Source organism: Perna viridis, chromosome 4, assembly GCF_037379345.1.
Source record: "Perna viridis isolate PV_CMFRI_1.1 ecotype Kerala chromosome 4, ASM3737934v1, whole genome shotgun sequence".
In the NCBI taxonomy this organism is placed as follows: domain Eukaryota; kingdom Metazoa; phylum Mollusca; class Bivalvia; order Mytilida; family Mytilidae; genus Perna; species Perna viridis.
In genome coordinates this window covers 38,176,882-38,203,834 of record NC_142448.1, presented here as the reverse complement: position 1 = coordinate 38,203,834, position 26,953 = coordinate 38,176,882, and the positions used below count along the sequence as shown (strand labels likewise).

General features: G+C 31.4%; 2 protein-coding genes across 7 annotated transcripts in view; one reads left to right on the top strand and one right to left on the bottom strand.

Moving 5' to 3' along the window:
• The window catches only part of LOC148619999 (paladin-like), a 98,606-nt gene extending 82,659 nt beyond the window's left edge, over positions 1–15,947 (top strand). For all 3 annotated transcript variants that reach the window (XM_088580502.1, XM_088580504.1, XM_088580503.1), the window contains 11 exons: positions 2,971–3,066; positions 3,986–4,124; positions 4,641–4,759; positions 5,670–5,849; positions 6,838–6,888; positions 8,121–8,270; positions 9,380–9,529; positions 10,665–10,745; positions 11,568–11,708; positions 12,788–12,943; positions 13,452–15,947. In XM_088580502.1, the coding sequence (XP_088436628.1) occupies positions 2,971–3,066; positions 3,986–4,124; positions 4,641–4,759; positions 5,670–5,849; positions 6,838–6,888; positions 8,121–8,270; positions 9,380–9,529; positions 10,665–10,745; positions 11,568–11,708; positions 12,788–12,943; positions 13,452–13,595 (1,407 nt within the window). In that variant the 3' untranslated portion in view covers positions 13,596–15,947. The remainder of the gene's footprint in view (positions 1–2,970; positions 3,067–3,985; positions 4,125–4,640; positions 4,760–5,669; positions 5,850–6,837; positions 6,889–8,120; positions 8,271–9,379; positions 9,530–10,664; positions 10,746–11,567; positions 11,709–12,787; positions 12,944–13,451) is intronic.
• Positions 15,948–18,080: 2,133 nt separating this feature from the next.
• On the bottom strand, positions 18,081–26,792 carry LOC148619998 (BTB and MATH domain-containing protein 40-like). Of its 4 annotated transcripts, XM_088580509.1 has the most exons (5): positions 26,609–26,792; positions 25,080–25,180; positions 23,306–23,371; positions 21,877–22,170; positions 18,081–19,757 (listed from the first exon to the last, which is right to left on the bottom strand). In XM_088580509.1, the coding sequence occupies exons 4-5, from the start codon at positions 22,115–22,117 to the stop codon at positions 19,402–19,404; spliced, it is 597 nt and encodes a 198-aa protein (XP_088436635.1). In that variant the 5' UTR covers positions 22,118–22,170; positions 23,306–23,371; positions 25,080–25,180; positions 26,609–26,792; the 3' UTR covers positions 18,081–19,401. The 4 variants fall into 4 exon arrangements, with proteins under 4 accessions (XP_088436635.1, XP_088436636.1, XP_088436632.1 ...); XM_088580510.1 differs by lacking the exon at positions 23,306–23,371; XM_088580506.1 differs by lacking the exon at positions 25,080–25,180.
• Between the last annotated feature and the right edge of the window lie 161 nt (positions 26,793–26,953).

Below are 26,953 nucleotides of genomic sequence, written 5' to 3'. Positions count from 1 at the left end.
AATGAGAGTTGTCAAATGAGATATAAATAGTTTTTTTTCTGTGGTAATTGAGATGATATCTTAACAAGAAATGACATTATTCTCTGGTTTTGGACATTTTTTCATAAAAGTTTCACGATAAATGATTTTAAGGGGAAAAAAGTGGCATCATTTGTGTTGCAAATTGGAAATAATCTTTTCATATGTGATACTGGTGGAGTTAATTACCATTTAGCTGGTACGTAACTTGGTTATTTGCCATAGTTACCACTAGAAATAATGACAAAAAAGAATTTTTCTGCCTGTTTCTCTCATTTAAAGAAAATCAATTAAATCTCCAGATATTGAGCCTTATCTATAGCCATAAATTACCACCATTGTTGTGATTCTGAAATGCTAGTGTCTTAATTCAGTTGCAGTTTTTGTAAGAATCATGCAAATTCAATAATATGTGATACACCTCAGAAAAGGCTACGCATTTTTATTTTTGTTATTAAGTTGCTTTGAGGGTCTATATGATGAAATGTATTACTATTATTCCAATCTGGCTGCTCTTAGGAGATAATCCACTTTGAAAATCCATTGCATTTTTAATGTCATTTACAGAGTTATCTCCCTTAATTTTGAATTCTACAGTATATTCTATATAATTTTTATCTCCAAAAAGCACAGGCTATATGAAAAGCCACATGTTAATTTTTGTTAACTATGACATGTTAAACAAAATGTCAAAAATAAAAATATGCAAGCTTTCCAACCATGAATCACATTTTGCATAATTCTTATGTTGAGTGATAATTAAGTACTCCATGTAAGACCTATTATCTTTTGAGTTTGCTGCATTTTATACATATATATCATATATTTAGATCAAAATATACCTTTTTTTTGTATATGCATTATGATTGTTTGCTTAAACCCTATATTGTTTACACTATATCGCATACTCTATATCACACTTCTAGACCTATATTACATACCCTATATCACACCCCTAGACCTATATCACATACCCTATATCACACCCTAGACCTATATTGCATACCCTATATCACACCCCTAGACCTATATCGCATACCCTATATCACACCCCTAGACCTATATCACATACCCTATATCTCACACCTTCATAGAACACAATTGAAATATAGTTAAAATGTATGATATATATTGAACATGACATGCCAAAATCTGTATCACATGTGGTATCAACCCTCAACCTATATCACACTGTGGGCTGGTGGCCCTTGGAGTGATATATGAGTCTCGATTGGGTTGATACCGCATGTGTTGCAGATTTTGACATGTAATATTCAGTATATGTAGTAAAACCCATCTTAAAAGAACCCTTGATAAATTGGAAAGATGTGGGGACTATACTGACTGAAATTGTCCATGAAGAAGTGAATTATTATGCCCCTTGCAAAGAAAGCTGGAGAAATAAATGGATATAATGATCAACATGGTGAAAGTCTGTATGTCTGTTCATCCATCACCACCTTTTTCATCCCATACTTCATTGAATTTACTTGTCCCTTTATTTCTTTAAGAATGAAATGTTGTCCATACATGATATCATAACTGGTGAATGGTTGAATCTTATATTTTATAAATAATTTTTATATTATTATTATATTAACTTAACAAAATCAATTGGTGTGGTCGTTCTCATTTATTCATTCATTTATTTTTTATTGCAAGTGAAGTTACATGAAATTATTTTGTTGAAAGAGGAAAATATGAAAGTTAATTCAATAATAAATATTAATAAATCCAGAAAAAGATAAAAATTAAAAAGAAACATCTAATTGTAAGACCAGGGAAAGGGTAGTCTAGAATATTTCAAACTTTTTCAGTCAACTGTGCCAAAACTGTTAAAAAGTCCCAAAACATCCAAACATTAAAAAAATTGCTAAGATGATGCTATTTTGGGGAATAGATCCATTTTCCTTTAATCTCTTTTTTTCTAATTTGCTTTGTCAAAGATTACCCTCAGTCTTACTTTCAGAACTGGAATTCCTATATAGATAGTGAATTAACATATGTTCTAATATGACATACTTCAAATCTCTTAAGACCCATTGTAAAGTGATGAACACATGACCAACAGTTCGTGTACACTTAAGCTGTGTCTATTTAAAAATATGAAGAAACTGGTCCTATTAGAATCTTAATAAATCAAGGAAACTCTACTTTATCATTATTTCACCACTGGCTGGCCATTTATGTTATTTAACTCCTCACAACCACCCAGAGTAAAACAAACAATGTGACATAAATGGCTAGCCTGTGGTGAAACAGTTATAAAATGGAGTTACTGTGATTTATTTCTTAATTCACCTTGTAACAAATGCTGATTCACATGTAAAAATAAATACTGTATTTTCAATCTTTGATTTTCTTTAACCAGAACATGTATCACATATGAAATCAATGATGGTTTGGAATATCAATTTGCTGAAAGAAACAATTATTGAGACATCTTTAAAGTAAATAGAATATTCAATAAGTTGATGCTGTCAACCGAAATTTGATGATTTGGTGATAATAGTGTGCCACATATGATAATCATATAGTGCTCGATTCATATGATAATCATATGATAATCATATGACAATCATATGATATTGAACATATGATAGTCATGTGATTATCATATGATTCTCATATGGTAATTTTGGCTTAATAAACATATGACAATCATATGTTTGTGAAAAAAATATGATTATCATATGATAATCATACGATAATCATATGTATACCGAAACATATGATTATCATATGGTGCTCGATTTATATGATAATTATATGATGCAAATCATATGATTCTCATGTGTTGCACATTTGCCTGTGTACTGGTGTCAAGAACATATGGAGATTTTATCCATGTATATATTTACCATGCACTCATTAAATCTTGGTGTTCATGATCCTATTTTCATTCTTTCCAATTAATTAACTATTTATTAATTTTGTGTTTTCTTTTTTCAGACTAATGATTTGATAGACCAATTATTCACAAGATGTGGCTTCTTATTAGAGAGATATATCTTCCTTATCTGCTTCAATGCATATGTAACAGAGCAGGTAAGAACAGCTTTACATCTTAATATTAGGCCAAAAAAATAATCCTCTTAGTTTCCTGCTACCAGCAAGAAAAAAATTAGGGTAGTAAGGATAAGTAGGGAAATTATTTTATTTTTCAAAAACATTTTACATTGACAGAATAGAGAAACAAATAGTCTTTAGCAGTGCTTGATCCAAATGGCAGTAAAATAAAAAAAAAAAAAAACATATATGTCTTAATCGTGCCAATTAGCTAATGGATGGAACATTGGAACCATCACTTTTGTTTGCCCAAATTATGTCACATGTCACATTTATCTCAACTCCCAAACAATTGATTGGTTTCAAATTTAGTATGCGGCTTTTATAAAGATGAGACATATATGTTGTTAGTGATCTGGTTGATTTCTCAAGATATTGACTTATTGTTACTTTGAACTTTACTAATTTATATATGGAATGACAGAGAAAAGTTTTGTCACAAAAATCTCAACTCCCAGTATATGGATTGATTTCAACCTGTAAAAATGGGATATACCTAGCTCAACAACACATGCAACTTCCTGTTTTGATCTGTGTCTTAAAAAAAAGTTCAAATCTCTAAGGCATTTCATCTGGTAATGGTCATTTCATTAAGGGAAGACCCAACTAAATTCCCTGAAGTTAAATATGTTTTCTCTCTAGCCACTGTAATTGTTTTCAAAAGAAGGCTCAAACAGGTCCTCTGGGTGTTGAATATGTGATGTTTTCATTTAACTACTTTTGCAGTCCTTTTCATAAAAAAAAAAATCTTCAGTGTAAAATTAGACTTAAATCATGATGTCAAAATAAATCAATGTAGTGTGAGGTCAGGACTTTACACCTTATTTTACACTTAAGATTTTTCATGAAATCGATCACTAGTTTGTAAATCGATTGTAAATTCTTTGTTTTTTTATAGTTTCCACAGTGGTTCTCCTTAACATATAGTCAGTGGATTCAGAGACAGCCTGGTATGATAAGAATCCTGGGTAACGTTGGTAATCCTGACATACAAGTTCCTGTTGACCTGTTGTTTACTGGACAACACTATTTGGTAGGTATGAAAGTACTATGTGGTTTTAACTGAACATTCTCCAAATACATTGTATTGGGAAAACCTCATACCCTGGCTTTTTATACGGCCACAAAATTTTTTGTTTGGCTGTATCATGGCATCACCCTGTAGGCAATGGCATTGTGGCCATTAGTGTCTGTTAACTTGTGTTTATTGATGCTAACTTGAGTAAAACTTATTCAGTTTTTTTTTTTTTTATTTTAACACATTGCTCCAAGGGACATGATTTATGCTCTTCACTTTTTGGAAGATTTTCCACTGTCCCCTTTGAACTAAGGGTTCAAAGGGGAAAGTAGGTGTTATCATTAGAATTAATAGTAAAAATTTATTGTTTATCTAATTATGATGATTCAGGTGTTCATTTTGAAATTCTGTCTTGAATGCTTTTTACCGGATAGTTTTATCTTTAAAAGTTTTTGGGTTTAAAACTGTTTTATTTTTTATCCGATTTTTATAGTTTTCACTTGTTTGATTTTTTTGTTAATTTTATTACAGGTAGCAGATGACTACATAGGTTTAGACGTACTTAGTACCCAGGCAGATGTAATGGTCTCCAACTTCAGAAGAATTAATATCAAAGGTTTTCCTATATATGGAATGGCACAACCTGCTAGACACGTAGGTCAAATGTGTGTTGTGATATAACTGTTTGTCAGAAAATTTTCCGATTATTTTCTGGTAAGTTTTTATATGACTGTCCTTTGACAAATATAATTATGGTATATTGGTGTCCTACAGAACATCTACATCGATTATAAAGTAATCAAAGGAACTGAGATTCAACCAGTAATCTAAAGAATGTATTTTGAGGATAAAGAGTATACAGGGGAAAAAGACACTGACAACAGAGTAAAAAAACAGCACATACAAAGAAACAAATATTTAAAAATTTTGAAAAAATTCTTATGTTTATAAATATTTGGACAATATGGAAATCAAAGAAGGATGTTCCATTTAGTTATCCTTTTTTATGGAAGGAAGTTTCTTCAAGTTTCTTTTTTTTCTGTAATTTTTCATTTTTTAGTTGTTGGACATTTACTCCTGAAAAGGGGGTAGGGTTATCTTGGTCTTTATCATTGCTGTTTATTTATTACCATGAATTACAAATGTATAGACTTTATACAGTGAAACTTGCCTAAACCAAACTCTGAATAATTCAAAAACCTGTCAAAATTTACCCTTTTTTTTTTTTAGAACAAATGGATTTGGATTAAAGAGGTTCAAATCAATAACATACCAAAAATAAATATGCTGAAGAATCATCATATCATACACAGGCAAAATTATTTCACATGATTTTCACACAAATTGAGCAAATAAACTAAGTGACAGAGTTCACGTGAAATTCCAGTTAATGGAGCCTTCATGTGAAATTCACACGAAAATGTGCACATGAAATTTGTGTTTAGTGAATTTCACATGAATTTCATGTGAAGCTTGATTACCATGAATTTCACACGAAAAATATTTGCCTGTGTATACTATAAGAAATCATTTAGAATTCATGTAATTTTTTTGCTTGTTTTAGGGAGTAACAAAAGTAACTAACCACCTTTTGAGTAAGAAAGTAGGTCACAGCTTCTTGGTTTTGATCAATTTACGGAACGATTGTTCGGTAGAATTAGACGGAACAACATATAGCATTAGAGACAGTACAATGTTAGAAGAACCAATTACACATCCACTATTACATTACCAGGAGTTAGAGGTAAATAATTAATATGAGTTACGCACAGCCTACAAACGAGCATTGCACTTATACACTTATACACTTTTTATATGTTTGATAAGACATTGAAAAAGGAACGATGGCTGAAAGGGGTGAGATGAGATAGGTAAACGATGTTTTTTTTTTTTTTAAATAATTCTGCATACCAGAACTAGATACTGTAAATCTTTTTTTCTTTTTTTTGTTTTGTTTTTTTTATTTTTTTGTTTTTTATTTCTTGGTTATTTAATTCCAGTTTTTAATTTTAACCCAATTTAAAAACTATTTTCACTTAGAATTCACTTCTCTGATCCATTTCTGTGTTACCTATTCTGGTTTGCTGGAACATTGTTAGCCTCACATGCAGTGCTCAGTATTAGTAATTATATAGATGGCAGCGATTATTTGATGCTCTGTGTGTATTAAATTTTAATTATTCAACTAAGAAATTAGTTCTGTAATTTCACTAGCAGACTTTCTTCCATCATAATGTCTTCAAATTGTTTTTGCCCTGTCTGTCTGTCACAGTTCTTTGGAAACTACTCCACCAAATTTCACGAAACTGTAGGTTGTTAGGGCTATTCCTGACAAAAGTGTGTCCTGGCAGAACAATCATGATATTTAGGGGTACCATAAACACAATAAAATTAAGATGCAATACATTTGTCTTGTAATGAAAGTTCATCTTCAACCATTGACCAACACATTAATAAGCCAACTGTGTTCTGCAACATCCCCCGGCCCCTACCCCTAGAGACATTTTTTATTCTGGAATAGCCCCTAGGGCATGATGTAGTTGTGCATATAACCAGGAATTTATGCTCCACTGAATTTTTTTGTTCTTCCTTTTTGAATTTTGGAATGGGGGGTGGGGTGGAACATAAGTTCATAAAAGTAAAAATAAGCTTTACTTTGTTGATAAAATTGTGTTTCAGTTACATATACATTACTGAAAAAAAAAGTTTTAAGCTTTGTTCATAATTTGTAGGCAAAGGGTGAAGAAATTAAGAAAGCACTGAAAGCCCACAAAACAGTAGAGGTAAGTTCAGGTTATAGTCAAATTGATCTACAGCCATAACCTGCCTCAATAGACTATGATTAAAACCTCCCTATGTAATGCATTCTATGTAAAATTAACCTGTATAAAAAGAGATCATATGTGACCATGATTTTACTCTTTATTTGAAGGTGGCTAAAGAAGGTTTGACTGTATACGTATAGGGAATTTCTAGGGAAAAGAAGACGATAGTCATATTCTGTGTTACTTACATAATATCAAACTTTATTACTTCAGTCTTGGAATGTAAAGAGCAGAGTTTATATTGACCAGCAATTTATAAGATAATAGTGTAGTGAATTTTTATACCCCCATTCAATGAGTGGGTGGGATATTGGAATCAAATTGTCCATCAGTAAATCCGTCTGTCTGTCCATCTTAATTTTGTCAAAAAAATCTCACCTCACAATGGATGGATTTATTTCAAATTTTGTGTGTCACTTTATTACAGATTTGGTGGACATTATATTTGATACTGGTCTATGTCAACTTTATGAACACTTGTGAAACTTCATGTTTTTTCTTTGCAAACTTTAACAAAAACTGCAAATATAGGTTCCTCTGAGAATTCAATTTTTATTCCTAGACCAGTATTGTACTATTTCATTAGATGAAGAACTGAGTTGACCACTGAATTTTTCACACTTTTTCCATTAAAATCTTCATTATGATAGTATAACTATGCTAAATTTGACCTCTTTTTTTTGTTTTTTTTTAATTTTTTTTTTATTATTATTATTATTACTATTTTGGCATCAATAAAATATATCTAAAACTTATGCAATACAGTCAGACCTGTATTAGCAACCACCTGTATTCAGCAATAACCTGTCTTAAGAGTCTCAGATTAAAATATGCCGATGTAGTGCATTCTACTGTGAAAGTACTTTAATTCGTGGGTACCAGTTTTTGTGGTTTAGGGAAGAAACACAAGTTTGTGGATTCTTGAATTCATGGTTTTTAGGTTTTCAGTATACACATTAATGGTATTCTTTTTTTCAATGAAAACCAAAATTTGTGGTTTAGATTACCCACGAAACCCATGAAAATTGATACACCACAAACAATACATGTAGTACTTTCACAGTATTTATAATTAACCTGTATATAAGGCCACCTGTATTATGTGACCAGGAATTAGATCACCCTTGGTAGTGTAATTTAATTTCTGAACTTCCCTTATTGTAACTGGGTGTGGACATAACTCTTTCTAGGTATACCATGAGTTGAAGAATGAGCCCGAGACAGTAGATGTCAACAGTATACTGACACCTCAAGAACTCGCCTTACAACAAAAATTACAGACCTTAGACATGCAATATTACAGAGTGCCCCTTCATCACGATACAACGCCTAGTGAACAGGTAAGTAATATTACCGAGTGCCCTTTCATCACGATACAATGTCTAGTGAGCAGGTAAGTAATATTATGGAGTGCCACTTCATTACGATACAGTGCCTAGTGAACAGGTAAGTAAATTGAGAAAGGGATATAAGGGGCAGATCCAAGATTTTAGATGGGGATGTAAATATAATTAATTGCCTTGGGGAGCAAGCCAAATTTATTGTGGGGGGAGTGGTAAATTCTGGTGGAAACATGAATTCAAGCAGATATTATCTACATATTTTTCCAGTCTTAGGAATTTTTTTAAGGTAAATTTTTGTAAAAAATCAAGATTTCATGCAAAAAAATACACATTTTGTCAATTTTAGTTTGGAGAACATCTCCTCTTTTTTATATCCCCATTTCTTTGATGAACATATAATTGTATACTACTGTCTGTCTATTCATTATCTTGTCATATTATGATTGAAGTCCTCATCTCATAAGGATTTTAACAATTTTTCTAATGTCATCACTACAGAAGTTTCATGGTCGTCATCATGAATTTGTGGATCGTTATGGTGTATCCATCTGCTTCATGAAAACTGATTTATTAAACGGGTCATAGTTTTCCTTTCCTCGTTTGTCTACCCCAGACTTGACTTTTTATGAGCAACTCAGTAGGTGTTTCTAGAAAAGCAGAGGACGCTTACCCTACCGGTGCACCTGGTCCATGCTCCCAGTTTTTAGTGGAGTCCGAGCTGCTCATTTGCTTTTGTTACTTTGTATGTATGATTTTAGTTACTTTATGTTCTTTGTTGTGTATGTCTGTTTTCCATGTCTGGTCTTTTTCCCTTGATTACATTCTTTTGATTACCACTATAACCTTGGTTCCTTTGATTACTCTTTAGCTGGGTCACACTCATGCAAATTGGCTTATGGAATGATGATTTGGGGTTGACAGGGTGGGCAAAATATTCTCATAACATTTTTCTCAGCCACTAGATATTTTGTATGCAACTTTAGTTTGGCATTTCATTGTATGGAATGGGGTTTGAGTTCTGTCCCACTTCTACTTCCTGTGTACTAACTTTACGGCTACTTTATGAAGAAGTATCTATCTCTCGCAATTATCTTTTTACACTACAGGATTTTGATGACATAGCATCAGTAATTTGTGAACACTGTTTGAAAAACCAACCTATCAACAACACCGCCTTTTTGTTTTATTGTCGGACAGGAAAAAGCCGGACAACTTTAGCAATGGCAATTGCTGGCTTAATTATGTGCCATATACAGGTATGGAATAGTGAATGTATCCAAGTTGTAATTTAGGTGTAAGTTTTTTCAGTGATACATGATTATTGGCTGTTAATTTTTTTTGCTCAAGTTTTTGTAAGATTCGGGCAAAATGGGAAATATGACTGAAACATGTATGTCAAAAACCCACTGATCTGAAAATATAATGTCACTTTCTCTATATGGTATTATGTTTGGTGTATTATAATTTTCAGTTTTGCACATTACACCCAAGAATGTGCTGCACCTGTAACAGATAATTGTTCTAACTTAAGTATAACTGAATCAGGCAAAATGGGAAAAATCAGAAACATGCATGTCAAAACCCCACTGATCTGACAATGTCATATCACTCAAAGATACCGTCTCTATTTGAAAAGACCATTATTGATCTCTGCATCACTGGATTTGCTCAGAAATTTTCCAATAGAATGTTATAAAAATGAGAGTTATCTTCCCATAAAAAGTTTATTTTCAGTGCATTTCAATGACATATTTTGCATTTTAAGAAATTAATTCAATTTTGCTTCTATTTAATTTTGCAACAAGCACTCCGTTAACATGTCTTAAGTAGTAGTCATTATAAAAATGAGACAGCAGTTGATTTATGTCTGTCATAAACTCATCAATTTAACTTTTATTTCTGATTCAGAATCTATTACAGACTACATAACCAGTCTTAGTTTGTCATTTGGTAGTTGCACTTTTGAGATAAAAATTATGCAGGTTTCGTATGAAATTGGCACTTTACAAGAGTTATGGTTCTTGATTTAGTTGATTTTAGTGGGAGATAGTTATAAGGTTTTCTCAAAAATACAGACCTGAATGTAAAATTTATTTAAGTTACATAAAGAAATAGCATACCTAGACCAAAAAAAAGCAAGATAAGGTGGATTTTTCTACACCATGATTCACCTTTATTATGTATGTATAGGCAAAATCTGATTTTTAGGTGGACTGGTACTTCGATAATGATTACCATACAGGATAATAGAAACAAATTGCCATGAAACTTTATACGCATGTCTGTCATAATATGACAATTCACAAAAACATTTTAACGAAGCAAGTGAATTGTATTTTCTTGTTCTTTCATAATGTTGAATAATGATACACGTTTTTCATTTTGTTTCAGGGTTTTCCTAAGGGAGCTAACTTGGGTGAACAGGAAAGAGTGTCTTTGCCTAATGCACAGTACACTAAGGGGGATTTTATGGTATGATATTAAGGAGGTAGATCTAGGGTAAGGGACATAACTCATGAAATCAGCTTGTTTGCTTGTTGGGGTTTAACGTCCGAGCAGCAATATTTCAGCTATATTCAGACGACATGAAATCAGTGATATGTTTGTATCATATTCAATTTCACCAAAGCCTATCAAGCTTTCATTTGACACAGAATGAAATCAATCTAAGTTTCTTTGATGCTACATAACATTGTTGGTAAATGCTGAATACAGACGTTTCAATGATTTATAAGAGTTGTGTCCCTTACCGTAGGTCTAAATCCTTAAGTCCCATCCATATGAAATTAAAAATGTGTGTTATATGATAGGAATCCATTCTCTGTTATATGATAGGCATTCATTCTTTGTTATTGTGTGTTTTGTGGTATTAGTTTGTAGCATTTCCTTTAAGAAAGGATGTTGTACACTTATGGGTGTTTTTGGCCTCTACTATACTGAAATTCAAAACATGATAGTAGAATGTTACCAATCAATATTTTTGTCAGGGACTTACTGTAGTACAACAACATTACCACATTAGAAATTGTTTATTGTTTCAAATGTGTAATGCCTGCACCAACGAAAACCCACCAGTTTAACTGACTTTGACAAAATTACATGTGAAGATTTGGCATCATAATGAGATGTACAGGTAGCAAGATGATTTTGTCATATATGCATGTAAGAAGAGATAATATAGCTAACTGGGTAAGGATTCTAAATCATACATTTCCCTGGATTACGTGCTTTTGATTTCTGCTAGAATCTTGGTTCCCTTGATTACTCTTTCATACTTTCACTCTTATTTTGCAGATTGTTCAAAAATTGGTTCGACTTTTACCTAAGGGGCAACAGATAAAAAGGGAAGTTGATTTTATATTGGATGAGATATTTGAAACAATGTCGCCTATGCATTTTCATATCCGAGAAGTAATATTCGTAATTTACAATAAGGTAAGTAAAATCCAGTGGTTGTATATTCATCATTAAAATTGAGGCCTTTTGAAAATAATTTCCTGTTTCTCTGACCCTTTCTTGTCATTTTTTTAGGTACCTCATAACCCATTTCATTCTCCTATCAATGAAATACCTCCACATTATACAGCGATTTCAATGATAAACATTTTGTAATTCTATTTGATGTTCAAACTTTTCCAGTGGGAAATGATTTTGTTTTTGTTTTTGTTTTTGTTTTATTTTATTCCTAAATAATGAAGTATTCCTCCATCCAAGAGTCAGGCAAAATGTATATACGGTGTGGCACATGAAGAAAAAATACACAGAGATTTTAATGCATTATCCAAGTACCTCTAGAAATTACTGTCAAAGTGTTTGCCTTATTAAGATATTTTAGTTGAAAAGCACTATGGAAAAATGGCGGGAAAATTTCCCTCTATAAGTAGTCAAAAAATATCTACGTCACCAATGCATTAGAAGAAATTTAAATAGAATAATAGTTGTTTTCTAGATGTATTTGAATATGTTTGAGGCAAAAAAGACCAAATTGAGAATTATGATGTGCCACCCAGTGCCTGATTCTTACACAGAATGGTAATTAACAGGGATGTGTGATTAAGTGAAATCCACTGCAGAAATTATATAAGAGAGCATTTAACAATTCTTGCATTTCCACTTAAATTTTCCTTCCAGTGTCAAACATTTTAAGCACGGTTCATATTGATAAAGGGGAGATAATCAAGAAAGTTTATTGAACAATTGTTAGCTTTTTCTACTTGGTCGTTAAACCTGCATAGTGATAAATTATTTGTAACAACTTAAAAAAAAATTCTTGCCTTGTCATTTTCTTCCACAGTTCTCTAAATACCAGCATCCAATATATTTTGATCTTTAAAATAAACCAGAAAATAATTTATAAAAGTATGGAAGGTCTACCATTTAATTTTGTGAGGCAAAACATGCTCTCCCATTTCAAAAGGTTTCTAAAGCATGTGTTTTATTTCTGTCATGAAAAAAAAAGCCAGGAACGTTTTTATGACATGTGTATAGTATAAAATTAATATTTTAAATTTCAGATTAAAAATGCAAAGAGTGATGAAGAAAAACAGAGCTTAAAAAGGCAAAGTATAGATGCACTAGAACGATATTTATATCTTATGATGTTTAATGCATATCTACATCATGACAAGAAAATTCAGTGGCAGAGATCATTTAGTGAATGGATGAAAAAGGTAGTCATATTTCTTCCAATAGCACATTCACTGACACATTTGGTACTGAATATACCATTTTGTATAGATGTGTATGATGTTTGATGTTTGCAAAGGGGGATAATTCAACTTTTTTAAGTCTTGATCTTTTTGAAGTTCTGTCAGCATAACCATATATTTATGGCACCTTTGAGTTAGCATGAAACTTGAACAATACATCAACATCATAATCTTCAGCTTTAAAGGGGACAATTAAAAGTTCTGACAAATCATTTAATACTTATTTTAAGGAAATTGCCCCCATCTGTTTATCCATATGTCTTGTAAGCACAACTCAAAAACCATTTGGATAAAATTTTATTTGAAAATTTGGCATCATAAACAGAAGAACAGATTTTTCAAGGGGAGATAATCAAAAATAAAAAGCCGTTAATGGAACCTTCATAGTTTAAAGTGGGGTATCATTTAATGAGTTAATTCACTACACATATACATTGTCAACTTATTTTTTACATATATATTATTTCAGGTTGCTGTAAAAATTGGTGTGTACCAATTACTGGACAATTTAGCTTTCTATGACTTTGAAAAAATTCCACTGTCATTTAAGACGATGAAGGAGAGATGGAGTGACAGGGGTCAGAAACTACCATTTAGGGGATCGTTTGTTTGAATCCCACTTTTATAAAGTTGAATAAACAGAGATTGCTTTTCAAACATGTCAAAAGATAGACGTACATTTTTCAGTCAAATTTGTGTATGAGCAAGTTCTCGAATCCATAACCTATTCTGTTTTTGAAATATCATAATTTTGCATTTTTGATTGACAGTTACTATCTGTTTTGTGAATACATGCATTGTACAGGGCGTCAGTTTTTGAATTTTTTTATGACTGCCCAAAGGACAACATTGATTGGGGGATATCTTTAGGTCCCCTACTAATCTGACTTGGTAGTCATGGTAATAGAATGTTAATCTGCATTTTGGTTAACTAACTTTCATGCAGACCTTTAACAGCTTCCTGATTTACTCTGTATCCAATATGCTGCAAAGTTATTAGCTCTGCTACGCTGGTATTGTTTGTTGATCCATTGGCTTTTGTTTTTGTACATTGTCTAATTACAATAGAGTTCAAAGCTAGATGAAGGTTAAGCCATTCAGTATGTAATAACATTAGTATGTGACCTGTTTTCAATTTCTGTGAACTGTTTTATATGTTATATATGTTACCAATTATAAAACATAATGAATACATTATTTTGTTCTGACACAGTTGGTATAAATTTTACCCTTTGTCCTCATATAAAGTCACTCTTCTATCGTTACAGAAGTCATCTGATTCCTACTTCTGTTTACCGATTGGACAGATGGGACAATATAACCTGTTGGTGACTTCAGATGCTTTTTGATATCAATTTCCAGTTTTCACTGTATATCATAGCTTGAATAATTCAAGCGCTTTCCATCTCTGATTCTCTCCACCTGAATGGAGCAGTCGTAGATCGGCGGAATTACATGACTGATATTATTCGGGTTATGTATATCACATTATTGAGAACATTTTCATCATAGACACCAAAGCTTCCAATGGATGGATTGATTCCAAATTGGTCTTTGGCTTTATATTGATGGGGCATATATTTTAAGTGATTTTAGGTGCTGTCAAATATTAACTTCCTGTAGGAATAACGGTATGCCGAGCATTACAATGCAAGTAACATCCATGTTTTATTCTTACTGTAATGGAATCATAGGAGGTCTGCCTCCAGGAGTCACTGGTACATAGTAAGTGCAACTCTTCTAAGAAAGTGATTCAATTTTTCTGACATCCATATGGTAGTAGAACACCAAACTTGTTCTTCAATGGGTACTCCTCAGCCTTTCTAATTACACCGAAGAAAAACCTCAGAGGTACTAGACAGAAGAATCTGTCTGGAATTTCGAATGATCAGATTCTAAAATTATAGTTTTACTGATTGAAATATTTACCATTACTTTTTGCCTTATTTCCTCGCTTCGCGCCAAAATTCTCGACTGAGTTATTGTTCTTTCATTCTTGTGATATCTAACCAAATTTTTTAGCGCCACCTGGTTGCTAGGACTACTTTGAGTTGTGTATGACTACAATTCCGGCAAATTTTCAAGAAGATATTCTCCATTTTGCATCCAAGGTTATTTTTTAGTGGAGCGGAAATGGTCTAGTAGTTCCAAATGACTTGATCTTCTCATGCAGCCATTTTAATTTTGTCAAAGAGTTATGGGACTTGATATTTTTTTTTTTTTACCAATGGTAGGTGACAAATGTGTATGTGTAACTTAATGCTACACGTTATTATGTCTTCTGGTTTGTTCTTTGATTTTATTTCTTATTGCACTGTAAATATTACCAATACTATTAGATGAATAATTTTTACTCTGTTAAACTTCTAATATCAGGGTACTTGCAGTTGGTAAATATTGGGGATTATTGTTGTTAGTTGTATAATATATATATTGCATATGATCTTGCAAGGGCAGTATATATATATATATATATATATATATATATATATATATATATATAAAGGTCTGAAAAATTCCTAACGATGTTAGAACTGTCAAATTTGCGATGCAAATTTTTGGTTGTTCCCTCCGCGGGACTCAAACTCGTACTGCTGTGACATCTATGGCAACACCGCCTGCACAAAGTCTAGCGCCCTAGACCACTCGGCCAGCTAGGCTATATAAAAAAATATAGCTTTCGCTGGCCAGGTCATTCCTCCTCGTATATAGATATATTCCCTGATATACACACAATGATTGTACCTAATTATCATTTAGAAGTGCTTAAGAAATTAATTGCCTTGAACAGATTCTTTGTACTGGATGATATTATGAATTTGAATCTGTTTTTTTGCACTGTACTTAAATATTGTATTCTCACTGGTTGATTGCTTACTGTGATTGATAGTATGATGTTACACAATAATGTACAATGTATTGTCTTTCTATTAGTAATTCACTACAAAATAAATTTTTACACGAATCTGCGATATATATGAAAGTCACAACCTCGTTTTGTCAGTATCAAAAAAGATTCTCTAGGAAATCTGTAAATAACTTGTTTCTCAACTTTTCTATCCCAACAAATTTACAACGCTTCATATTATGATACTAGTATTTGGAACTAAAATGAATTGCTGTGGGCATGATTTGACTTTTTATATGACAGCAAAAAATTTGTGGTCGTTATGTTGGTATGGTGCTGTCATGCATGTTGTCATTGTCATCTGTAGATACTAAGTTTTCCTGTTACAACTTAAGTACTAGTTGATTAATCTTTATTAAATTTATTTTATGGTTACAAACCACCAAAGGGAGATTGCTATTGATTGATATAGAAAATATAAAAAAATGTAACTTAGTTTTTTTTTTTTTTTTTTTTTCTTTTTTATGAATTCATGTTTTGTAAACATGTGTAAAATGGAAAAAAAAACTAACCATTCTAAAATATAATTCAACCATTCAGCAGTCATCTAATGTAATAGCAAAAAATCACCAGTTTCAGGGGTGATTCCCAAGAACTTATGAGGGGGATTCCAGAGGGTTCCAGAAATTCAAAGTTCTGTTAGCACTGAAGTTTTTTTTTTTTATTCTTGTGAAAACAAGGGGCTCTGGCCCTCATCCAGGGTCCATTCTTGGGTTAAATGGATCGATACCTGATCAATAACCTATGACGGATAGTTACTTGGTTGGTTCAATTACCATATAACAAATCAGTCTGGGGTTAATGAAAAGTTGCAATGTTGGGTAAAAATGTAGTTGTTGATTGTTTGACAGATTTTAACAAAATCAATAATTTTTACAAAAGTTATTTTACAATTATTCTGATACCATAGAAGGTACTATGGTAACATATGGTCACCATACTTCAATGTACTCTCCTTAAACATCACACTAGAACTGTCATGACGTTTGAAGGCATTGCATGAGCACCCTGGTGTTACAGTACCCGAACCTATCTGTGCAACTGTAATTGCGATGTCATTGATCTTCGATCAGTTTCCAATTGGTCATTGATCCATCAAATCAATCTGCATTAGATTTTAAACATCAATTATTTACTTGCATTGTACATTTGTTTTATTTTTATCAAAGTACAGTATGCTGATTTAATATCTTAAATTTTAGGTAAATTCAATATGGTATACTGGATTCATTCCAATGGAAATTCTCAAATTTAAATGAATTGGTCATCGATTATCGATCCACCGTGAACTGGTCATCAGTCATTTTATACATAACAAAGTTCTGATCAGATCGGTCATGGCTTATTGATCTGTCACTATCAATCAATCAACGGTCAATGATCCATCAAACAGTTTTATGGATCAGTTCAGGGACTGTAAAGCAGCCGTATCTGTTCAGTGCCAAAGTATAGGATTTAAAATTGATATATGGTGTAATTGAAAGTTTAATACCATTCAAGGGATAAACTTGTGGTAGTTATGGCTGCTCATTGGAATATTAAATTTCGTTTGGTCCTTTGAATTTTGCTGAGTTATGGCCCTTGACCCAGATTCACTTTTATTTCTTATTCAGAATCAGTTACAAACCACATAACCAGTCAAAGAATTTCATTTAGGTTTTGCACTTTTGAGATAAAAATTTATATAGATTGTATATGAAATTAGCACTTTGCAAGAGTTATCCTTCTTGATTTTGTTCAATTTGGTTGATTTTAGAGTGAGATAAATGTATGAATTTTTCAAAAGTAGTCAATGAGGAAAAATTACTCAAAATGAGATTTAAATATATAAAAAAAACACCTAAAAAGATTTTCTATATAAAACTATAAAAAGCAAAATTAAAAGCATTTTCTCTAAAAAGGGGGAGGTAACTGATTGATATTGTTCTGTAGAAATGTATTTTTTTTTTCAAATAATGTGAAAAAAGTTTGTTGACCCCAAAGATCTACACTTTGACAACTTCAAGGCTTATCTTCTATCTCAAATTCAAGTCGGGTAAGCTATGTTTTTAAATCTGAATTATAAAGTACTTGCTGAGAAAATTCATAAAATCTATTTTTTCCAAAAACAATATATACACACAATATTATGCTAAAAGATGCTATGTGTGTATGAATAAAATGGCACAAACAACAATAAATAGTCACATATCAAAGGTTCATTTGAAAATTTTATTTTAAGATAATATTTCCCTCTTCCAATTCACTTTATTAAAAAATGAACAATTTGAAGAGCTGAAAAGCAAACTTATAAACATGCATCACCTAGCAATGCACACATTTTAATTTCCACATTTTTAAAATTTTTAAAAAATATTACATGCTTTAAGTAATGACATGTAGCTAACTTAATTTTAAGAGAGTATATAAAAAGCTTGAAATATAAGACTCATGGTAAAAAAACAAAGGACGTGTAATGAAACCCCTATAGGTTCAAAAAGTTAAGAGTGAATAAAAAATCAAAATAGACAATAAATTTATCAACAAAGATAATTCTGAACCCACTTCTTCCATTTCAAATAGTTTCTACCTTTACGCAGGACATTAGTCATGAGGCTTCGGGTGTTTTAACCACTAGGGGAACCATAAGCCAGATCCTGAGTAAAAGTAAAAAATATACATTCATGAAACCATAACAATAAAATCAAAAATTACAAAAATGCTTTAAATGTAGTGTGAAATGATTAAAACACATGGATGAACTAAACTTTTGAATGACAGATCTGTCAGTCAGAAGAATACCTAGACTTGCTACAAGTCCCTCTCTATATTAAAGAATATATGAAAAAGTTAATTGATTGCATGTGTCCCTCTGATAGCAAATCTACTAATTATTACAGGAGAGAGGTTTAGTAGTAGTGTTATCAGAGAGGTTAATTACATAGATTTTCTGTGTCATATATGAATAATAAAGAGGGACTTGTAGTAAGTCTAAAGAATACCATACACAGCTGAAGCCACCTGAACTACATGATAATCATATTTCACTAGTATAAAATGTATATAGCAGCATAATACATATATAACGAGAATACGTATAGTGTACTGTAAAAGTAATATTATTTCGTAGGGTACCAATTTTCGTGGTTTTCATGGGTAGGTCAAACCACAACATTGGTTCCCAAAGAATAGTAAATTCCCATTGATGTGTATACTGAAAAGTTCAAAACCATGAATTTAAGAATTCACGAACTTGTGTTTCTTCCCTGATCCATGAAAATCGGTATCCATGAGTTAAAGTACTTTCAGAGTATATGTCAAACAGACAACAACCCCACTGGTATGAAAATGTCAGCACAAAGCCTTTAAGATTAAAAGTTGTTTTCAAATGGGCTCATAAAAATTCAGTTTTCAGGAAAATTTCATTCCATGTAAGTACATGTAAGTTGAAATGGTGTGCTGAAATCTGTAAACGTTCGACAGCTAGCTGCCTTGGGGTATAAACTTGGGCAAACAGTATAACTTATTTAACTTATTTAACAGCTTCAGCTAAATAACTATTTAAATTTATATTCCCATCCTCTTTAATAAACTTCTTCCATCTATTCATAGCAATTTTATGTAAGATCTCTTCAGATATTTGGTGAAATCCTTCTGCTTTACTGAAGAATTGATATGCCTTTCTTGAGGCAAAATCAATCAAGAGATCAAAAACTTGTGTTAAATTGTACTTTTCGGCTTCTAATAAGTATTTAATAATTATGGCACTTTTCATGCGACCATAAGTCTTGTTTTCATAATATTTCACAAGATATTTTTCAATAGCATCTAGCAATGATTCCACTTGATATTCATGAGCCAGTGGGAGTACTTCATGAATATTGTCTTCTGAAAAAGAAAAATCAAAAAGTTATTCATGATTTAATATTGAACATCTGGGATTTCTTCCAAGGATGTTAATATATTAAGTCCTTTTCACTACTGGAGCACAGAGAAGTGAGTGAAAAGCAACAAACTCTGGTAAGTGAAAGACATTTCAGAGTTTGAATAGTGTTAAGTGTAATTAAGTACCTATTTCTTCTGAAAAACACTGCATTTTATAGACAATCTACATGTGCATGTACCTATAGTCAGGGAGAATAGGTCACCATTTCCCACAACTGTCATAGCTGAGTATCAATGAAGTTGTGAAAACCACAACTGGTCATTTTAAATGGATTGCAGATTAGAAGATGGTCCCCCTTTTGGTTGACCATTGAGATGGTCCCCCATTTGGTTGACCATTGACAGAGTTAATGTTTTGCATCAGAAAACACCAAAAGTCATTCAGATGAGAAAACTACATAAAAGTTGTACAATGGCATCATGTGATAAACAAAAGGCTCTAGAGTCTGAATCACTCACCTGGTCAAAAATAGTCTTCTTACCTTTCTAAAGCTGGACTCTTGACCTTAGTGTACTATTGTCACAAGAATTTAATCAATAGTGAGCATCTTAGTTATCAACCCTGTTTTCTTATAAAATATATCTCTTATAATTATTTTTTGACTCTTCAAGGTCAAAACTCCAAACATCGATCAACAGATCCTTATGAAAATTTTGACATAGGTACGTCTCACCATACTGATAAATTTTACCCTGTGAAAACATGCTAAACCAATAGGTATTCAAGTTATTTCTACAAATCCTCAATTTTTAGTGTTGGAGGCCCTGTTTTTGACAGACCATACTGATAAATTTTACCCTGTGAAAACATGCTAAACCAATAGGTATTCAAGTTATTTCTACAAATCCTCAATTTTTAGTGTTGGAGGCCCTGTTTTTGACAGACCAAAAATCTCCACACAAAGATTGTTAAGTATATACATGTACTAACAAACATCCATGCCACATTTGGTTAGAATCCATCCTACTAGTAATCTAAGTTGGAAATGTAAAATTTGGATAAAAATCCATTTCAGGACCAATAACTCATTCACCAGTCTAAGGATTTTTATGGAAATCTTGGTACAGGTCGAATTTATCATGCTGAATAATTTTATCCCATGTCAGATTTTAGCTAAACCCAAGGAGTTAAATGCTATATAAAAATCCCTGCTAAACCCAACTGATTTTTTAGTTATTTGCACAAAAATTTTTGCAATTTGACCTCTATGGTCTATTTTAAGTAATGGTGGTCATGTTTTCTTCAACATAAAAAATCCCCACTCAAAGATTGTCTATAATGTTCAAACTACATAACATTCATAAGTTTTGTTTCAATCTACCCAATAGTTTCAGAGAAGATTTTCAAAGTTGGAAAGGTAAAATTCAGGAAAAAATCAATTTTAGGACCCATTATACTCATTCATTTATCATGGGATCTTCCAGAAAATTACGGCATGGGTCCATCCCATCATGCTGAACAATATTAGCTAAACCAAACTGTTTTTAAAAAAATTTCCAGAATTTTTAAATTTGACCCCTATGGTCTATTTTTAGTAAAGGTGGCCATGTTTTATGCCAGATCAAAAATCCCCACATAAAGATAGTTGAAAATACCCTAAGGAACATTCAGGCAAAGTTTAGTTACAATCTGTTAATGAGTTTCAGAGGAGAAGATGTTTGAAAAAGTTAATAGACGACAACAGACGATGAAAAACGATGGACACAGTGATGGCAATAGCTCATATGGCCTTTTGGCCATTGAGCTAATAATTTGTGAAAGTTTCATCGAAGTCCATACAATGATTTTAGAGGAGTAAACATTGCTGATTAGAAGATGGTCCCTTTGGTCAACCATTGACAGAGTCCATGTTGTATATCAAGAAAACCCCAAAAGTCATTTGGATAAAAAAACAAAATAAAAGGTGCACAATGGCATCATGTGATAAAGAATTTGTAAAAGTTTCATCAAATTCAACTCAACAATTTAAGAGGAGTTGTGGTTACATAGTAACAAAATATATATCAATCTTGATTTTCCATGAATGATGTCTCAATCTAATCTTCTTAAACATGTAATTACCATCTAATTCATCATTATATCCAGAGAGGGTACATCTTAAAAACATCAAGAACGTCCTTATTTCCTTTCCCGGCAGAACAATTTCCTCTAAATCCTTCTCCTTAAAGTCAGCTGATAACATTGCCTTAAACACTGCTGATTTTTCACAAAGTTCTGATCGATTAAGATAAATTCTTTCTCTTTCTACTACCAAAATCAAGTCATGTTTTAAGAAACTGGACTTCATTTTTTTCACTTTCATTTCAAGTTTCTTGTTCTCTTCATCCTCATCTGAATCAGAATGCTTACATTTGTCTAAAAAGTACATTGTATATATATGTATTCAAGATACCAATTTTTTTGCTTTGCTAAATTTTAGTAAGTGCAAAGTTCTGAATTTGTGGATTAAATCAAAATTTCCAATTTGTAAACAGGGATTTTTAAAATATGTCTTCATACAAACTTTGTTTGCAAATGAGTTTTCTTGCACCATAGTGGCAAATATTTTTGGCAACTTTGCAGAAAATACATGTATTTGCAGTACCATTTCATTTATGTTTGTAGGAATTAAATTTAAGTTGCAGAAAAATGTAATTCTATACTTTTGATAACCCTATTACTTGCATATGTGTACAGTAAAATTTCAGGAACTGTGTGCAGCTAGTTGCAACAACCTTCAAAGTGCTGACAATCATTTCTTGCAAACAAATTTGTTTGCCACAATGTTCCTGCAACTATGCAGTTACAATGCACCAACATCTGTTTTTCAGTAAGGGAATTCTTTGTTTTATCAAACCAAGAAAACTGGTAACCGAGGACCAATTGTTTTTCAAAAGTACAGTGTATATCATAGACCCAGTAAGGATCCATTTCAAGGTCCTACTTCAAAACAGATCCATGTTAAAATCAGGCAAGTGTTGATGAAATTAAGATTATGACTAGTGCATACAGTTTCTATACCACAGATAATGAAACCACAAATGTAGATCTTTAAAATCATATTTTTCACACTAAATTTGTGCAAACATTGTCAAAGGGAAGCCAGGATTCAAACGATAATGAAAAAAAAAGAACATAATCCAGGGATAACAATTAGAAAACAAAATAAACACAAAACAAAGAACATGAAAAAAGCAAAACAATAGAAACAAAGTAAATAAGCAATGCAGACTCCATTTAAAACTCTCTGCAAGCAATTTAACTACATGTAGGTGCACCAGTAGGGTAAATGTCCTTTGCTTTTCTAGAAAAAACATACTGCCAAGTAGCAAAAAAAATAACATTTCTGGAAAAGGAAAACTATTGGTCTTGTTTCATACTGAAATGTTAATTGTTTTAAGTAAATAGTTTCCAAGTATAGTTGCCTCCCTTGAATATTTCTCTTACATAATTGACTTGGTAAGCACATTTTCTAAATCCTTCCCAAATCAGACCATAGAAATTTTTTTACCTGAACATACAGCTGATGAAATCTGAAAAATTTCTTCTTGTTTGTGCTCACTTCTCCTATTTGTCTCTGCAAGGAGAAGTTGATTATTAGACAAAAATGTGAATATTTTAATTTTCAAACAGAATTTACCAATACTACTCCTTGTCACTAAAATCTAGATTAAGCCCTGCTAGCTCATGCCTTTAGGGCCATAAAGTAAAATCTACCCATATTTTTCAACTGTGGATAGCCATGTTGAAGTCGAGAGAATATAGACACAAAAATATGGTATACATGTATAACATCCTACTCAAACTACAAATGTACATGTATGTGTATTAAGGACTGAGCATCAGTGATGCCCTATTTATGTAGTTGCTCTGAAACATGAATGATTCAAAATCTTTCTATTTGAAGTGATGTAAATAGAAATAACATATGAACATGTAGTTACAGAAGTGAGGCAAATGTACATGTAAGAAGTCTCCCACATTCCTTTGGTTAAGATATCACCCTTTACTAGTACAAATACATATACATGCAGCTTTGTACCTCATAGGCAAAGCCTAAAATCATGTTAGTATGAATTTCAATACAAATTATAGATATGTCCCTTAAACTGATAAATACATGAATTTATGGCAAAACAAAGTGGACAAAAATGAGCATTTTCTAATATTCAAAAATGATTTTGTAATATTACAAATTCATTTTCTAATATTACAAATTAGATTTCTCATATATCAAAACACTGTTTTAATATTAAAAATCATTTTTTTAATAATAAAAATGCAATTGAATTTCTAATATTAAAAAACTATTTTTTAATATTAGAATTTGATTTTCTAATATTAGAAAATAGATTTGTCGTATTCAATGACAATTTTTTAATATTAGAAAATCATTATTGTGAGTATTAAAAAATGTGACTGATTTTCTAATATTACAAATTCATTTTCTAATATTACAAAATGTGTGATATTTTATAATATCACTAAATCAGGAATTTGTAATATCAGAAAATGCGTTTTTAATATTAGAAAATGATTTATAATATTAGAAAATGAATTTGTAATATCAGAAAATGATTTTGTTATATTAGAAAATAAGTGTTTTCTAATATTAAAAAAATGATTTTTTAATATTACAAATTCATTTTCTAATATTACAAATTAGATTTCTAATATCACAAAACACTTTTTTAATATTAAAAATTCATTTGAATTTCTAAATTTAAAAAAACGATTTTTTGATATGAGAAATTGATTTTCTAATATTAGAAAATGGATTTGTCGTATTCAGTTTTGATTTTTCAATATTAGAAAATTATTTTGTAATATTAAAAAATGTGACTGATTTTCTAATATTACAAATTCATTTTCTAATATTACAAATTCATTCTCTAATATTACAAATTCAATTTGTAATATTACAAAATGTGTGATATTTTATAATATTACTAAATCAGGAATTTGTAATATCAGAAAATGAATTTTTAATATTGCAAAATGAATTTCTGATATTAAAAAATCTTATCTCATATTAAAAAAAAACGATTTTGTAATATAGGGTTATTAAATGGTTATTTTCATATTAATCCTGTATTATGTCCAAGTACAGTCGTATTGGGTTGAGATCACTTGTATTGGCCCAAGGCGAAGCCGAGGGCCAATACAAGTGGTCGAAACCCAATACGACTGTACGAGGACATAATACAGGATTAATATGAAAATAACCATTTTATGATCCCTTTATTAACTGATGACTTAAAATAACAGGAGTTATCTGTACAAACCTTTAAATACAGCTCAGTATGACATATTTCCTAGTGAAGACTGTAACACTCCAGATCTCTTGATGCATTTATTCACCCCAACTGTTCTTTTCTGTATAGATCTATATTAATATACCAAGTTTGCTGATACCTTCTCAAATTAGGTTTTTAATGCATTCTTTAGCTTTTCCCACGAATTTTATTAATGTGTAGATCATTACACAGTTTTGATTTTTTGTGTGTTAATGTGTTTTTTTTTCACATATAGAACTTAGCCATAAAGTGATCCCTTTATGAAACATACATGTAGATCAATTAAATGTATTTGTTTAAAAATGGCGGACAAGTTTAACTTTTATACAGGGCCAGAATTAATACAGGGCATGTGCCCTGTATTAAATTAATACAGGGCAATTGCCCTGTATAAATTATGGTTGCCAAAACCTCCTGTTGTATTAAAGGGGCAATTTACATTGTATTTTAAGTCATCAGTTAATAATACATTGTATTAAAAATTCATTTTCTAATATTACAAAATATTGATTTTTGTCCACTTTGGCTTGCCTTATGAATTAGCTAGGATCCAGCGTCCAGAGCCATATCTGCTAATTTACACAATTTAATTGTATATTACACAGTTTTGACCTCTTGTCCCACTAACAAGAATTTTAAGGTTTTATTTTCGCAAAATCTTGATTTGGTAAAAAATTACCAAGAAAACCACTAATTCTAACCTCAAAATTCATGTTTTGATATTATTTGTTTTATTACAAAAGCCATGTGTTATTTGCTGTTGATATACATGTACATTGTAGGTAAGGGAAAGTTTAATGTTTTATCACCAAGAAGCAGTCAGTTGATCAGAGTTATTGGATAATGATTGACAAGTAGAAAATGAACCCTGATTGAATCTATCACCATTTTATAACAGCATATAAACAAGTACTGATTTTGGAAATATAGTTAAGAGTAATCCTGAATATTTGTTACATTTCCTAAAACATTTTACCTAATAATTTGCAGTAAATGTAAAGAAACACCTGCTAAGTTTATTTCCAATTACACTAATAGATCACACTGCTTTTGAGAGAAGGATCTAAAAGAACAATTCTTTCCCAAATAAACCTTATCTATAAACTCTATCTTTCAAAAGTAAACATAAGTATATGAAATAACAAATAAATTTATTCCTTATTTATTGATAACAATAACTATTCAATAATATGTTATTAAATATTTATCCACATGTTAATAAAAATGTATTAATAAGTTTAATCAACAACATGTGCACAATTCTCTTTTGGAATTCAGTGTTCTGTGCTGTTTCCAAAGCTGACGGCCAAATCAGAAACCAGCTCCTGACACTGAATACAAAACGTTGAAAAGCTGTGGCAAGCCAAAGTGGACAAAAATGCCGATTTATAAATATTTATAAATAATTATAAATATTTGTATTGTAATTCAATAAAGTATAAATATGTTTATAATTCTTTATAAATATTAATAAATAGAGGCATTTCGTCCACCATATGTGAAAATGTGATACAAACCTGTCATTTTCACTTTTGTAGTAATTTCCTAGGTTTACGGTATTCGTGGTCGATATTAAAATTTTGAAATGTTTTCTAGAGGGGAGGCTCGATCGGAGTAATATGGATGCAAGTCGTTCCGGTCCCAAACCTGTCCGGCCCAAAGTCCAAACTCCAAGGCAGCTCTAGTTCCGTACCGTTGACGTTCCTCCACAAAGTCGTTCCGGCCCAAGTCGTTCCGGCCCAAAGTCGTTCCGGCCTCAGTTTTTTTATTGTATATATATGTATCATCATGCGCATTTACTTCATAGACATTATTTCCATTTATATTTTTCGCAACTTCTTCACTCTTTACGAACATTTATT